The 17131-nt window shown below is 41.2% G+C and overlaps 1 protein-coding gene across 1 annotated transcript in view; it reads right to left on the bottom strand.

Moving 5' to 3' along the window:
* The window catches only part of LOC578280, a 47070-nt gene that overhangs the window by 10819 nt on the left and 19120 nt on the right, over positions 1-17131 (bottom strand). The window contains exons 22-42 of the mRNA XM_030977685.1: positions 16734-16842; positions 15572-15849; positions 14605-14760; positions 13422-13637; positions 12693-12807; positions 12172-12368; positions 11589-11801; positions 10773-11049; positions 9922-10066; positions 9123-9258; positions 7908-8444; positions 6787-6955; positions 5825-6044; positions 5039-5192; positions 4343-4608; positions 3688-3924; positions 3234-3428; positions 2589-2792; positions 1968-2141; positions 960-1277; positions 26-535 (exon numbers count right to left, since the gene is read on the bottom strand). Of these exons, the coding sequence (XP_030833545.1) occupies positions 26-535; positions 960-1277; positions 1968-2141; positions 2589-2792; positions 3234-3428; positions 3688-3924; positions 4343-4608; positions 5039-5192; positions 5825-6044; positions 6787-6955; positions 7908-8444; positions 9123-9258; positions 9922-10066; positions 10773-11049; positions 11589-11801; positions 12172-12368; positions 12693-12807; positions 13422-13637; positions 14605-14760; positions 15572-15849; positions 16734-16842 (4826 nt within the window). The remainder of the gene's footprint in view (positions 1-25; positions 536-959; positions 1278-1967; positions 2142-2588; positions 2793-3233; positions 3429-3687; positions 3925-4342; positions 4609-5038; positions 5193-5824; positions 6045-6786; positions 6956-7907; positions 8445-9122; positions 9259-9921; positions 10067-10772; positions 11050-11588; positions 11802-12171; positions 12369-12692; positions 12808-13421; positions 13638-14604; positions 14761-15571; positions 15850-16733; positions 16843-17131) is intronic.

Raw genomic sequence — 17131 nt, 5'->3', positions numbered from 1 at the left:
ATCATCCTCATCCCTATCCACCTACCTCTTTGATGACTTTGTCCGTGTTCTGTCCTCCAACTTTCTGTATCTCTTCCACCATCTCCTTCCTCTCTGCTTCCTTCACCACCTTCCCGTGGACATCCCTCAGCTCCTTCTTCTGCTCGATCGCCTCCTTGGCAAGATCCAGCTCCTGCTTCCGCCTCTGGTCCTCCAGGAGTCTCTTCTTGCGCGCTGCCAGCCTGTCCCGCACCGCCAGCTGCTGTCTGGTCCTCTCGCTCTCCATGCGATCCTCGATGTCTTCCAGCTCTCGGGCATGCGTCTGGAGCAACAGCTTCATCTCCTCTTCGGAGAGGTCCTGACGGGCGGCCAGCTCCGCGGCGTGCTTGTTCCGGGTCTCCGACAGGACCTTGGACTTCTCCCGCTCCAGCTTCTTGACCTCTTCGGCTTCCTTGGTCTTGGCTCCCTCACCAAGGTTCTTCTGGAGGTCCTCCTTCTCCTGCTCGTGGCGCTCCTTCATCTCCTCTTGGACGCGTTGGTGCTCCCTGACCACAGCCTAGAAGAAAGAATGAGATGGACGAACTGTCTTAAAACAAAGTCATATTTCCTACTTGGATTATCAGTATGCTTTATGATGAATAATATATTATATTTTCTTTGCATGGTTTCTATGAACCTGATGGATCTATCATAAAGACAAAAAGCAGACAAAAGACAAAAAACAAACAGACACACACAGAAATGCACACTACTTGATTTTAATAATAATAATAAAGACTTTTATAATGCGCAACATATCCACCCAGAGGGTGCTCAAGGCACTGTCAATGAGCTACAATTTAGCAGTTTTAAAACATAGTCTCACATGCATTTTATGTGACTCGATACAGAGCATCCTTAATAAAAAGTTAATGTACTGTACAAAACGTGTGGCCTGATTAATATCAATTACGGTAAGCAGTATAAGATCAAACCCTCACCTGCTCTTCCATGGAGAGCTCTGCCATGTTGATGGGTGTGTCTTCCGCCACGCCCATGATGCTGAATCCGCCCCGATCGTCCTTCTTCCCGACCGCCTTCTCCTGCTCCTTCAGGATGCGTTGAGCGGCCTCCTCCTCGGCGAGGCGGTGCATGTCCTGCTTACGGCGCCCTCTACGGGCCGCGATCTTGGCATCGAAGTTGGAGGACTGCTGCTCGCGCTGGACCCCAAGTTCGTAGGAGATGTCCTCATTGTTGCGACGAAGCTGATCTAGGAGACGCTGCTGGGTGACTTGGTCGACACCGTGAGAGCCAGCAAGCTGTGGTAGACAAGAATCGATACAATCTCGTGAGCACTGGAGCGATTCTCATCTCTCTCCCTTTCTCCCCTGTTCTACCCTGCCTTTCCGTCTTCTTCTCACACTCTACCTCTTACCTTCCTGTTTAATTTCCATCTTTTTTCTGTAACTGTATCTCTTCCTCTCTCTCTCTCTCTCTCTCTCTTCCCCCCCTCTCTCAATCTCTCTCTTCCCCCTCTTTCACACTCTACATGTACTCTACACCTTCTATCATTCTTTTTCATTGTATAATTATCATCATTTACCTTGATTTACCTTGATGTTGGGCTTCAATTCTAATTACTTATATGCCCCTCTGCAGCAGGATTAATGTCTGTATGTACTGGGGATTGCGCCTACGTCGGAGCTTCAGACAATGCAATAGCAAGGAAACATTTCTTTAGGGTTGTACATGTCATATTTAGCTCCATAAATTGACAACTCGCTGTGAAAACGATCCCATTCGGATAGAAGTGAAGGCTCCAACTTTCGATAGTTTGAAGCTGTGGCCACGTGTCTCCTCCCTCCTTTATTTTCCTGCTTTAACCATATATAAAGTATCTCATTTCGTCTTTTGAAGTTCCTCGGCCAATTGATAACCCTTCTCTTCTCCTACTTCTTCTTTCCTCCTCCCTCTCTCTTCCTCCGCACTCCTTCACTTTTTCTACTAACCTTGTCAAGGATCTCCTTATGTCCCTCTTGAAGTTCCTTGGCCAATCGATTTCCGATCTCCTTCTCAATTGACTGAGCTAGTTGATTCTCTTCGCTGTCAAGCCATTTCTCCATGGTCTCCAGTCTCTTCTGATGTCTCTTCCCCACCTCCTCAGCCTCCTCGCTGGAGTTACACTGCGAGAGAAAAAAAGATTGCCATAGTTACATTTTGTTAATAAATGCTTGGGATTTCTTCCATTGGTTGTTTTGATCATCATTGTAATGTTCTTATAGACATTATGCAGATGTACATGTTTATATTACCTTTAATACAAATAATAGCATTAACATCAAATTTGCAAAACGGCATAACTAGAATTATTAACATCATCACAATGATCATCATCACAATGGCATCTTCATTATCCCCACAATGATCATCATCATCATCATCACAATCATCTTCATTACGATTATCATCTTCATTATGATTATCATCTTCATCATCATCATCATCATCACCACCACCACCATCATCACTACTACTATCAACACCATCATTACCACTAGCACCAAAAACCACAATCATCATCATCATAATTATCATCATCACCATCACCATCATCATCAGACCAAACTCACTTTCTCAAGTTCCTTATCGTGCTGCGTCTGAAGTTTCTTTGTCTTTCTCCTCCTCTTTTCAGCCATCTTGTTCTTCATGTTCCTGTTGAGGTCTGACTTCCTCTTCTCTAGCTTTCTCTTGAGTCCGTCTTCCAAGCTCTCCAGTTCTACCTTAAGGTCGCTCACATCAGACTCTGAGAGGATACCTGTTTCTTCAAGGCTTGTCTGTAATATCAAATTAAAAAATGTGAAAGCTTTGTGTCCCTGTTCATATCATATTTTGACATTTAATACTCATAAAGTATCTTATTTTGGATATCTTCTTACAATGTTATAAATAAATCAATCTTTGCTACAAAGGGAGCCTAAGATAACATCATTTTGTATCTTCAACTACCCCTCCTGCAATATTTCTTAGCATCACTTGATAAATGAACTCATTCTTTTCAATGCTTCCTTGTATACATGTTGGTATTAATTCATATGTACAGTGTATTCTATACTACTTTTCTCCAATTACATTTTACACCCTGTTGAAAAAATACAAATTGAATCGATTGATACCCTGATTAAGCAAATGTTTACATCATCTCTGCATTATGGTGCTGCTGTGAGCAACAACAAAAAATTAAATTAAAATAAAAAGAAGGAGTTCCAAAATCATACCAAGGTAGTGTTCATGTTCTCTGACATCATCTTCTGTTGTTCCTTGGCTAGGTTCTTTGTGATGTTAGTCTGGTCCTTGGTCCTGCTAGCGTTCTCCTCGGCCATCAGAAGGTCCAGGTCCAGGCCCTGGTCCTGGAGGACTCCCTCTGGATCCGTCTCGCCGACGTCTTCCAGCTTTATGCCGAGCTGCTCGGCCTGCAAAAGAGCATGAGATTGATTTCTTTGACGTTTACCGATATTGATGATGATCATTGACTGTATTATTCTTACTCCATATCAAACTGCAAGACCCTTGATAAAGACTCGTTCAGATAAGACACCCCAAAACCCACATTTTTCTTATGTGTCAACGAATGGCAATCGACCCAACAAAGGCCACGCATGTACCTCACCAAGGCCCGTGTTTAATATGAGATACAGAGCTGTAAAGTGTAATACGAATTTGTGCTTTTACCTCTGCCTTGTGTTGCCTTTTGAGGGCACCCTCTCTGTCCCGTCGTCGGTTGGCCAGCCTCCTGGTCAAGTCTTGCATCTGCTTGGCCTTCTGTTTGTCCAACTGGTCAAGGGAATCGGCCAGCTTCTTCTCATGCTCGGCCATGATCTTTTCAATTTCCTCCTGGGAGGTCGCCTGCTCCAGCTTGGCTTGGAGGTTCTCGGACATCTGCCTGCTCAGCAAGGCACGCTTTTCATCCTGGAGTTGAATTGATTTGTTGAATTGATTTTTATTTTATTCATCATAAAAACATCATAGCACACAAGTTAAAGAGAAACATTTACAATAGAATACAACAACAAAAATGTATATGAATGTGGAGACAGCTAGGAAAGCCAAAGTCTTTATTGGTGCTGCTACCAAAACAGTAATACAGTATAATATAGTATTATAATATTTTTTTAAAATGGATGTGAGAAAAAATATCTACAAACAGCTCCTGTGAATAGAAAATATATTTTATACTGATGGTCAAATATCAGGTAAAAACTGGTCATGACATCTTACCTAACACTGAATATGCCTACAATGTTCAAATTAACAAGAATAAACAATGAAGGTGCTTACAGTAAGCATATTACTGCCCAATTACAATGAATGTGCTTTAAATAATTACATGGTCTGCTAGGAGCTTCTCCATCTCGTTCTCCGCCTCCTCCCTCAGCTCCTTGTCCAGGTGCATGCGCTCCGCCTTCTGCTTGGCCAGGAGCTTGTCCACGGCGGCTCCCTTCCCGGACACCACGCCTCCTCCAGAGATGGATCCACCTGGAGCCAGACCTGCCTGCTGGAGCATCTCCTGGCTCAGGGGGATCTTGCCGGTGTTGAGCTTCTCCAGCAGGAGCTGCAGAGCCTCCATCAGCTCCTGTTCCCTCCTGTTGGATCCTGCAATGGAAACAAAATTAGAAAATGAGAAAGTAATATTTTTTGACATTAATGTTTTTGTTTTGTGCACATGTATGTATTCTCATGTTATTCATTGTTATCTCCTGCCAGTGGAGACCAAATTTCTGTGTTTAATTAACATGGACAATAAAATTTGAATCTAAATCTGATATGAGTTGGTAAGTTTATTTGGTCAGCTCTCTGTCTTCACCTACAAACTGGCTCAGACGAACCCCAAATTCAAAACCAAGTCAAGTCTTTTGGATGGTGACGTTAAAGGAAGGTCCCCAGACAAAAATAATCATGTCTGATTGCAACACACAAGAGAGGTACATGTACATGTACGTGTTGATTAATGCCTTGCTAAAGGTCATTGATGCTTTAGCTGGGATTTCCCCTCCAAAAAGATAATATACAGGCAGATTCTTACCTGAGAAATTATAGGTGCGGCTGGAAGAGAAATTCATGACACGTATATCTTGGCCATTGTTGCTGCTGTCACTGCTTGACCCACTACCACGGCGCCCTCGTCTGTGGCCGGAGAGACGTTCCAGCTTGTTGACATCCAAGTTGACCAGGAGATCCTACATAGGTTTAGACAAAAAAATTCAGAAAGATTGAAAGGAGTGCATACAAGTCCCGACAATAGATACTTAGGCTCAGTATGATATTCTGTTCTACTAATAGACCAGTTCACAGTTAGCACATGTCTGCAATGACCCCAAATATCCACAGATCTTCAATACATGAAGAGGTCCCACTTTGTACATTTTGAAATAATCACTCCTACAGTGAAGGAGGTGCTACATAAATAGCCTTTGTTTCCCCTTCCACCTGTGTATCATGGAGTGCACTGCTTGTGCATTAATGAATAATGAATACATAACTTTCGTGAGCACACATCCAGTATTTCGTCTTCATGTATTTCACAATTTGTTCTGCAATGAACTTTATCTGCTCATGCTCAGACTGCAACCATGAACTGGCTTATTCAATCTATCACTCACTATGCAATTCTCTTATGTATGTGACAATACGAACCGATGAAAGAAATTGTGTTTGAGACTAAAATTTAAATGTATGATCTCAAGACAAAAATATGTATTACCATCACAGAAGTTTATAATAGCAAAAAGATGAACTGATAAGTAAAGATTCATGAACAGATCCATAGACATATCTGAAAAGAGCATCATAGAGGTTAGAAAGATCGTACCTTCAGTCCATCTGTCTGTTTGGACATGCGTTCATAGAAGCCTTGAAGATCTTCCTGCTGCTTTGCCAGCTGCTGTGAGAGATAGAGCGTCTGATCTTCCAGTTTGTCATACAGTGTCCGCACATTGAAGTCCTCTAGGAGTGTGGGATTGCCTGAGGCCATCCCTGACACAGCAACAGCCGAGGTGCTGGCTACAGTGGTACCTGCAATCAGCTCCTCCCTGTGTGAGGCAAGACAAGAGAAAACGTTAGAGGTCAGTCTTGGATGCTGCAATTGCTGCGCCGATGGCAACAGTTCAACCTGAAATCAGGACCATCTCTTCATACCTAACCGACTTTTGAATCTCCCAAAGTCTAAATGCAGGGATTTCTGGTCCCTGTGGGCAAAAAGCTCACTCCTTACTTGCTACGGATTTAATCTTCAGACTAAGACTGCCACATTGTTTGAAATGTGATGTTATATACACATTGTACATGTACCAAAAGTTGAATGGGGAACTCCAGCATTCATTCCACTAGTGTACCAAAGCAGGCAAAGGGTTCATTATATGATATATATAAAATGAGCCGTCTTAGCATAGTAGGACAAATGTTATGACCAATAGCTATTGATCGGTAATGAAAAAAAAGAGAAATGGAACATTACTATTCGATGCAAGTTCATCTGTATTGGTGATGTATGTTTGAGAGATGAACTTTGGTCTCAAGACAACTCTTTACTTTCAACTTTTCTCAGCTGTTCTACATCAGTGCCTTCAAACCTTCTCTCGAAGGGGGGTGGGGGGGGGGGATAACTTCTTTATGTCTACAATCTGATTATTGTCAATCGAGTCAGAAAGGTCAAGTTGGGTCATATTACTAAGGAAGGCTGGATCTGAACAGCTAAAATTTTGGAGCTAAAGATTGTTTGCATTGACACCAAATGATTAACTCTCCCACATAAGTCAAACTTTATCCACTGACCGTTCGTGATCCTTGTATTGGAGATAGGTGGGGATCTTGGGTGGGGCACCTAGGGCGCGGTACTTGGGTTTCCAGGCCTTCATCGGGTAGATGCCGGCATCCATGGGTCTCCAGACGATGACAGCGATCACCAGCATGATGATACAGGCACCAAGGAAAGCAAGCATACCTGTCAAACAATAAACAAACAAAAGATTACACGTATGTCCCCAATCATCACTGTTTACCATCCCGTTTTTCCCAAGGTGTTAAATCTGACATTTATTTTGTCCAAGCCTTCCTGTCTTCAGTATCCACCTGGTTAAGCCAGATAGTCTATCTTCCTCTAAAACGACATTTGCAATGTTATATTCATGGTAAAAGAAGTTTGGGAAATATAAATAAGTGAGATACAACTATAAACCAAATAAATATTTTGGTTACGAGAGAGAATCACACAAACTTTTTTCTTCTTCAAAATGGTGGTTGATTTAAATGTCTTTAATGCTATTATAGAAATTATAGAAGAGGTAGCAAAAGCCCTTTACTCTACCTTCTTAACCCATTGATTATTAAATGACATCTGATGTCCTTTAAAGACCTTAATCTACATTTGCCACACTCCACCTAGGTGTGGCTTATGGGTACCTGGCAGGAATTGTTTCCTTGAAATGCTAGAGCGCCATGCTAAAGCCAGGGTAATAATTGTGGAGCGCCAGGAGTGTCAAATCTGACAGACATGAGCACTATACCAGGGGGGTGTTTCATAAAGCTGTTCGTAAAGTTATGCATGACTTTATGAATGACTTAAATATGAACAGCCAAATGGGATGCTCAATCATTATTAACTGCATCAACTAAAGTTGAACTGTGCGGATGTAGATTAACATTCTTATTATAACAAACATTCTTAATGCAAAGTATTTGTTTGCCAAAATTTAATTGAGGTTATTGGAAATATAGTCACACTTTGTTAAAACATCAGGAAAAACTTTGGGCATCCTTTCTGGCACTTCATATACAAGTCGTTTGTAAAGTCATGCGTAACTTTACGAACAGCTTTATGAAACATCCCCCAGAACCCACTATTATCATTATTATTCTTTCATTCCCATAGGCAATGGGTTCAAATTCCGCCTCACCGATTATGAGACCCCAGTCAGGTTCCTCGTTGACGTTGTTGGTCTTGCTGACGTCCTGCAGGACCAGGTTAGCCGGGTTGGACGGTCCGATCCTGATGGAATCGCAGGAGACATCCTGCTCCTGGACGGCCACTATGATCTCCCAGCTCGGCTCCTGCGCATCGCCAATCACATAACGTCCCGGCTCGGTGAAGACATGGGCGAAGAACGAGATGGACACGTTAGTGTTGAGGATGTAGAAGCGCAGGTCGCGGAACTCGCTGTAGTCGAAGGTCGGGTTGGTGTTGAACAAGTGGTCCTTCTGGTAGACGGGGTAGTTGCTGAGGGAGCGGTTATTGTGGTCGATGTTGACACGGAAGAGAATGAGGTCTTCAAGCTCAAGGCACACCAGCGGGTTCTCGATACCGCTCACCCCGGTGGTTGACTGGGTGGAGAGGAGGCGACGTCGGGATGAGTTGGTGGCTCCAATGGAGTAGTTCATCGTGGTGTAGGAGTCAGAAGTGGTGTACAACGGCGTGGTCACAATCACTGTGGAATCTGCAGGGAACAAAGGCAATTAAGGAACATTATGATGCAAAACTGCAGTCCAGTCAATTCTATCGTTCTACATTTGCCACACTCCACCCAGGTGAAGTATTAAGTGGGTACCTGGTAGGAATTTTTTCTCCTTGAAATGCTACAGTGCCGTGCTAAAGCCAGGGTAATAATCGGGAGCGCCAGGAGGGTCAATTCTGACTGACATGAGCACTATGCAAGGACCCATTATTATTATTATTATTATTATTATCCTAAATGTGAATACCAAACTACATGTTTACTTTTAATAAGAGCCCACTTGATCAACAGTTGTACCAACAGAAAACTTTCCTAGTGTAAGGTGCTAAAAATAACCTTTCTCAAACTCGTATTTACAGAATTTTTTCGATGATTTACTTAGATAGAAGGTTGAGTCCTTGTTCCATATTCAATTCAGTATGTGGATTAACTAAGTATTTCGCTTAGCATTTTACTTACTAAATAATATGTCTTAATTCGTATTCAGATCACATCTCACCATTGAGAATTATATGTGCACCAATCGAGGCCTCCAAAATAATTGGCTTAAGTCTTAATTTTAGGGTAAAATACTTGGCTAAAAGCTTCAACTGGATACCAAAGTTGGATAAGTATTATATTTAATTCAAAAACTAAATAAAGTACTAATTAAATACTCACCTTCTGATGTAAAAGCATCGACATCGGTCACATCTTTGGGAATAACACAGGTGGTACCAGTGGGAGACGTTTCACACATCTCAGTTTTCTTCTGACCCGTTGTATGAACGTTGGGTCCGATGGTTCCTGACAAGGACTGTTTGGAGAGTGGAATTCATTATCAGTATTTGTGTGATTACTGATGGTGATTTATCATTATTCCCATGCCGCTTTCATCAGAAATCACTACTAATATCATTACACCGGCCATTATCATCACCATAATCATATCACTGTCATTTTAACCACGTTATCATGACCATCAGGATCTTCATCATCATCACCATGTGAGTATAATAATGGTGATGGTGATCAGGATGACCACCATCAGAATCATCTTCATCCCCATCTACAGTAAGTCATAATTGTTATCATCATCAGCAAATCGGCGTCACTTTCATCTTCGTCACAATCATCACTACCACCACCAACTTTAAAATTCTCCCACATTTATAATTTCTGAATCATCTACATCTAATCATCTTCCATGGCGTGAATATGATTGCAGCGCCCTCTAGGAAACGGGTATTAACACTGATATGGCTACCCTGGTAAACAAGGCAATTTATTATACTTTCATTGTGACATCCATACCCCATATCTTTTGACAGAATGGAAGATAACTGTGCCTTAATTCCCCTTCCCTCCTCTACCCCCAAACAGTGTTTTCTGTTTGGAGCCAGAAGGGCATTAACTCATATACCTCCAACACAGAGTTAACACCCTTCTGGCACTGAACAGAGGCTATCCTCATTCTTACCTTGGTTATAGTGTTACCATATCCATCAGTGGAGCTCAAACTTAGGACGCCATTGACATCGACAGAAGCCATGGTCGTCGGCATGTTAGCCGTGCAGTTCGAATCACAAATTTCCGCCACGGTGGTGTACTGATTACATTCGCACCTGAAAATAAATGAAGGATGGAAACATCAAATTGGCAACTCTCTAAAAAGCCTTGTTCAAATACGATGCAGAAAACTGCTGCAGTTTTGATGATGTACAAAAAGTATGGAGTATGCTACACAATTCCGTACCATACGACACAGAGGTCAGCAAATATGCATATGACCTTTGTTGTGCGCAGCTTTCATCTGTTGACACGTTGTAATGAAAACTGAGGCTTTTACAAATTTGTATAAATGAATGAGAGTAAAGACTTGTCATAGACCATATCACATCAAGATTTAGACAATGTCTTTTTGCATGCTCATATTTTCTCATTAAAAGTTGTTGTTTTTGTTGTTGCCTTCTTTCGAATAAACTAAATTGAAAATTAACTCAAGCTTCAGTCTCTTTTACATATCATGATATGAACACCCCCCTCCCTTTAAAAGTTATTTAAAAAATGAAGAAAAAAAAAACATAGCAGCAAAATAAATTAACAAAAGCCCAGTTTACTTCGGTTGCATCTCTACGTAGATAAGTATTGGCCTTTCTTGCATGCAGCTACGTTTTTCTCAACCATTTGTCAATCATTCACTCAAGAAAAGATTCGATTTTGCCCTGATGGCTTTTCAATGTCTTTTACTACATCCTGCAAGAAGGAGGCTTTAGACTTCAACAGTACATATAAATAGTATACATGGAAAACAAATGCAAGATAACGTACTTTCCAAGATCTACGTTGTACGTTCCACCGCTACCAAGAGTACACGCCACCGAACAGTCCGCCTCTGCCGGGTCCACACACTCGCGGGTGCTCGCATCACGGGTCTGCGAGAGCTCGCACCGGGTGTCGACCCTCGGCTGGCAGTCACCGTCGCCGTTGCCCTCCTGCTGTTCCTGATCGGTCTCGTCGTAGAAGACGTAACCCGACTGGCATTCGCAGGATCCATCAAGGATCTGGAAGGATCGGTAGAGGCCATTGCAGGTGCACATGGCGCTTCCTGGGAATCAAAGGTTGTAAGGAATAATTATAGATCTCAAATTTCACCCAATTTTCTTTCGTATTTACATACTTTTTAAACCTTCCACAGTGAAATTTAGGTATCTCCGAAGCCAAAATGATGAATATAGTGTAAATAAATGCTTATATAAAGATGTTTTCAAGAAACAAAGAGGAATAGAGGTTGCATACCACAGGTTTGAAGGCAGAAAAATAGGAATCCCTACTGCAACGTTAGAATGGTTGGCAGCTATGTATTTCGGTCAACCACATTTATGGAAGAATATTTAATTATTGTAAAAGGCCACGGGAAAATTTTTCAAAACTGTCATATGTCTATTACCTGAACCTCCCACTGATACGTGTGTCCATTCTATATTACACTTTTCTATGGCACGAACTTAGACTTATGACAGTTTCAAGAATCTAATCGACTTGTACTTAAACCAAGACAATCCTTGTTTTTAATACACTATGGGCATTTTCAAATTGTAGAACTTCCTATACTTGTGAACAAGCCCTCCAAGCCCAATGCCATACCTGGTTCAGCACTTGAGGCACTTCCACATGGCCTACAGGCTATCTGAGCACCCAAGTTGTTATAGGTGTTGGTGGGGCAGTCCACGCACTGATCTTCGCTGTACGCTTGGACCTGGTTTCCGAACGTTCCCGGTGGGCAGGGTGTCGGTGCCGAGGAATTGGCCGGGCAGTAGTAGCCTTCTTCGCACGGGTAGTCTTGAGGGTTGCCAGTACCTGGAGTAGATATTGGACAAAACTTGTTTTACTTGAACCGCCAGAGTGATGTCTGTTTTCCCTTCAAGGCTTTACGTGGAAGAACCATTAACTGAGAACTTGTGAATATACATGCATTGTTAGGAAAAAACCTTCCTTATATCAATTAAGCCGTCAGTTCCCTGGTTGCTTCCTTACATGCATAGACATGCTTTAATAGCAGTCAGGTAATACAAACCATCAAACCAAACCATGTCATTGAACAAAGACTTAACACCATTCTGGCACTCTCCAAAGATGTTATTTGTAGGAATAATTCCTCAAAAATAAGACTGGTTAGCAGCTCTAAACAAGTATCACAATTTTTCAACCGCAATCCAGATCTCATTACCTTCGGGGCAGTAGTATCCCTCGGGGCAGTCAGCGCAGTAGAAACGCTCCGTGTGGTTGCCATAGGTACCCGCAGGGCAGATACGGCAAGATCCTGCATCGTCGCTACGTAGTTCGTTATGATTGACTGCCTTGTAGCCTAGGGGACACGCAAGGGGTACTTCAGTACCCTCTGGACAGTATTTCGGGTAGAAACACCTAGAAAAAATAATTATGATAACAATAATAATAATAATGATAATGATAACAGTAATAATTATATAAATAATGAATTAATAATAAGTAATGAATAATAATGATTTATCAAAAATATAAATTATAATTGCTTTTTAATGGTACCTTTTCCCGAGGATCAAAGGCAGTGATACAAAAAAAAGTTGACACTATACATATTTGAGAAATAAGAAAGTAGGAGTAGGTACAATGTTTTGTCAAGGGTCGAAGTTGGGGATTTGGTTTGTGTCAAAAATAGTCCTAAGGGTACAAGTTCTACAACTAGAGTAAAGGGGGGAGGGGGCTTACATGGTTGGTGCAAATGATCCGATGGGGCAGTAATAGCCTCCTGGACAGATAGGGGGTTGCCCAGTCACTCCTTCGCAGTAGTATCCTCCTCGGCATGTCACTTCAATTGCAGCTCCTAAGTGGGAAATACAGAAAGCAGAGAGGGTGAAATATAAGAAACACAGATACAAAATGTATATAGATAGGGAAAAAAGTTAATTCTTTCCACTTTATAAGAATGATTACACTTAAAGACACATAGGATTATGACCATCTGACACCCTTCAACATTAATGTATGTGCCCACCTACATGTAGCTGCACAGGGCTAGCTTATTATCTATTTACCCTGCACAACACTAGGAACTCCAGGTATTGTGCATGGTGAATACTTAACTAGCTGGCCCTGCGTAGCTAAGGTACGCAAGAACATCACTGCAGAATGTCCTCCAGACATGATCATATTAACTTGTTACTACATATATCATCGAATAGATCTTTCAAACATGAGATTTGCTACAGAAAATTATTAATGACTGGTAATGATACATGGCTTTAGTACAAGTACAGTGTGCTCTTTAGTGATAAAAAGGGACAAAATATGACGAAAAAAAGGGGAAAATCCAATAATCAGTCATTTCAAATTATACCAAACAAAAACACCCAACAAAACAAAACAGCTAATTTCATTCAAGGGTATTCTATGAAACCTAAAGAGGAATAATGACAATCAATTAAACTTTGGTCTAACCTTCAGGGCACTCATACGTTGGTCGACACGGTATGCCATGGACGTTGATAGTATCGTTGGGACAGTAGTATCCCGGCGTACATAGAGGGCAGTCTTCGTTGCTGACGCGAGCCTCGGTGGTGCTCATGCGTCCTCCGGTGCATGGCTCTGGTTCAGTCGTGGCTTCCTCACAGTAGTGACCAACGGGGCATGGGTAGTAGGTGTAGTTAGTCATTCCTGGACAATAAAAAAATGGATAGTTAAGAGGACCATAGAAGACCATGGGGTGTTTCACAAAGATCTTAAGTCGAACTTGACTCTAAGTTGGACTTAAAAATTATGGAGAGCCATTTGTAGCCTTACAATAAAATATATTAAAAAGCAAAAATTTAAGTATTTTAGACTTTTTATAAATTCCACATCAAGAACATGAAATCTTCTTGATAATAGAAACTATGAAGATTTGAATCAACATTTTATGCCTTTTAAAATAACGTTTAACAAAAATTTTCCATAGATGCTTTCCATACCGGTAATTGTTAAGTCCAACTTAGAGATAAGTTCAACTTACGATCTTTGTGAACCCCCCCCCCCCCCCCCCCCCATGTACTGTACATAGGTGAAGTATCAACAATACTGTTCATGGTGGAGATACCGATTTGTAGGTAAAGTTTTCAGGGTTACACCATGTGATTCTTTCAGAGGAATAAGAGCTCTTGCTTCTCACTGTTTCAACTAGTATGCAGTCTTGGTAGTACTTTTAAAGCATTTAAACATGCAGTATGATGTATATTTACATGATTATCTGACACAAAATTGGTTTCTGAAAAAAATGTAAGCAGAAATCTATAAAAAAAAATCAACAAAAAAAATCCAAAAAAAATCTAGGATTAAAAAAAAAAAAATCTGTGGAGATGATGAGTAAAAATGACCATTTGAATGGAGTTTATCAATCTAGAAAATTTATCAATTATCATACAACTAATTCATTAAGAAAAACAATAAATATTCATTGGATTTATATGCTGCTTTTTCAAGAGGATGAAATATGGTGTCCATTAGTCTAAGGACAAATTCAGAAGAATTAAGAAGAATTCACCAGATGCTAGGAAACAAATTTTGTGTCTTTTAAACAACAAAAAAGGATGAAATTTCAACTCGTTAGTCTATTTTTCTTGTGACAGAATAGGACATGGCATTTTACCTGTTTCGTTACAGAAGTAGCCAGGCTCACAGTTGAAGCAGTCCTGCATGCTCGGAGCTCCCTCAACGTCTCGATAATGATAGAGAGGGCACACGATGGGTGCGAGCCCCTCCAGGCAGTAGTGGCCCAGGGGGCATGGGTAGAGGGTAGGGTCGCCTGCGTGAGAAGTAAAGAAATGAGTTATTATGATGTTGTGAATTCATCCAGTCATCAAACAATTAAAAAAAACTAAAATAGCGATTAGCAAAGCTTGTGTCACATGTATTTTTTTCCCTCTTATCCTCAAGCAAGGTTTTTATTTCCATAATTTCAACACATATTTACATTAATAACTCAATGATTGAGAGTCACATGTATATTGTACTGTATTTCAATGAACAAATGACAGCTATCAGGATCCTATGGCTTTTGAGTCCTATCAAAAGGACTGAATACATAAGGTGACAACAACAAAACTTTCTCACATCAAATCTTTGTCAAATCCATTGGCGATGGTGCACAAGATTTTTCAGGTTGGCCTTTTTTAATGGAAGATGCATGTTATCCTAACAATATCTAACCAAAAGGGGTAATAAACCAGAACAGAAGTGAATTTTAGGGTTTCATACTCATTAAATTAATAATTCATTTATTCATGTCTTTATTGCTTCTCACCATTCTAATTATCATATTCATTATTTGGTTTCATTAGTATTACTTGTATTTAGTAGTCTATTCTTGCCTCAAGGTTGCTTTTGTGTGAGTGTGTGTTGGAATGGACTAGTTTCTTTGCACCAATCCTCCTACCTTCAACACAGTAGCTCTCAGCAACACAGGGATAACAGTCTTCCTCCACACTACTGAAGTATTCAGTAGTAAGGTGACAACAAGATACCGTGCACACATCAAATCTTTGTTGTGTGTGTGTGTGTGTGGAATGGACTATAATATTTTGAATGGACTAGTTTCTTTGCACCAATCCTCCTACCTTCAAGACAGTAGCTCCCAGCAACACAGGGATAGCAGTCTTCCTCCACACTCCCAAAGTAATCGGCCCTATAGGTGAAGTTCCTGCAGGGGATCGCATCTGTTGTTCCCTCAGGGCAGTAGTGGCTGAGGGGGCAGGGACCGGCACAGGTGGTGTTGGCCTCGCACTGGGTCTTGTCGACGTCGTACAAGGAGGGGAAGGTCCCGTTGGGTGTATACTCTGAGCTGGTACTCAAGCACAGGTACCCCTGGGAGCAGTCACCCTGGAGCTGGCCTCCTCTGTACAGGGATGGAAGAGGGTCGAAGGTCAAAGGTCAAAGGTCAAAGTTATTTAGCTATTAAAGCCCCACTGCACTACTTAAAGCTACTTGCGTCCTCTATACAACAATGCCTAATCGGTGACCATTGGTCCCCCATGATCCTTTTTTTCTTATGTTAATTGAGAGCTGATTTGATGAGATAACCACCTGTCCGGTGACCTTGCAGGGTGGTCTAATCACTCCTGTACACTAGTACAGATGGGCTTTAATGTAGTAGAGGTGTCGTGGTCTAGTGGATGCCAGATTGGACTGTAGATCACATGGATCACATGGTTTATGGTTAAAGTTCCGTCGCAGCTGATGTTCTGGCAAGACATTAATCTGCCACTCTCGACCCAGTTGCTAAATAGGTAGCTTGCTTTAATTCTTTACCCCATGTGTCAGTGGCGTGTCCGAGAAGTTAGACTAATGAGGACTTCAAGGAATGGCCCCCCCTATGTTTACTAAAGTCATTGTTTTGTCTCCATTGATGAAGAAATATGAGTAGGATGTCTAGGAAGATTACCTCTCTATAGTGGCCACTTTTTGTTTTTGTTTTGTGACCTTGATAAACTGGTTTGAATGTTCTTTCACAAAATATCAAGAGGCCACATTGCATTCAGCCATGAACACAATACGATTACCTTTAATCATGGCCTTTTCTTGTTAGTTTTGGCTTTTTCGCCCTTCAAAATTGCCGAAGAACTTTACACTTAAACTGACAACCACAATGGTCTGATGATAGCAATCAATAATTAGTGAATTACCAATATTTTGTCATCATTTAACTAACTAATCAATCTAATGGTCAAACATTAACACAAGGCAAACAAACAACCAAGCTAAACCAAACACTTGACCTACCGGCAGTACTGCCCAGCAAGACAGGGCAAGCACTCATACTCTGATTGCAAGCCTGTGTCGTTCGGATACGTGAAAGTTCCATCAGGGCAAGGGATCGGTGTCTGTGTAGCTGTAAAAAAAAAACAGACGAATAAATTGTGTATTCAAATCTACTATCAAGCTAATAAACTGTTCAAATTATGAGACGGTGAAAGAGAAATAACTACATTAATTCAGGTAAAAATTTAGGTTTATCCAAGAAACATAAAAAAGAAAAAAAAGACAGGATTTATACGCAGTATAAAATCCAAAGTAAAGAGACATGTAAAGTAATGGCAAAAAGAATAATGAATTAGCGAACGGCTTGAGAGAAGAATAGTTATTTTAATCAACTGCCCTTAAATTGGCAACTCCTGAAT

Source organism: Strongylocentrotus purpuratus, unplaced genomic scaffold (genome assembly GCF_000002235.5).
Source record: "Strongylocentrotus purpuratus isolate Spur 01 unplaced genomic scaffold, Spur_5.0 spur5_scaffold_1, whole genome shotgun sequence".
Classification (NCBI taxonomy): Eukaryota; Metazoa; Echinodermata; class Echinoidea; order Camarodonta; family Strongylocentrotidae; genus Strongylocentrotus; species Strongylocentrotus purpuratus.
The sequence above is the reverse complement of the archived record's forward strand: the minus strand, read 5'-3'. Positions and strand labels throughout refer to the sequence as shown.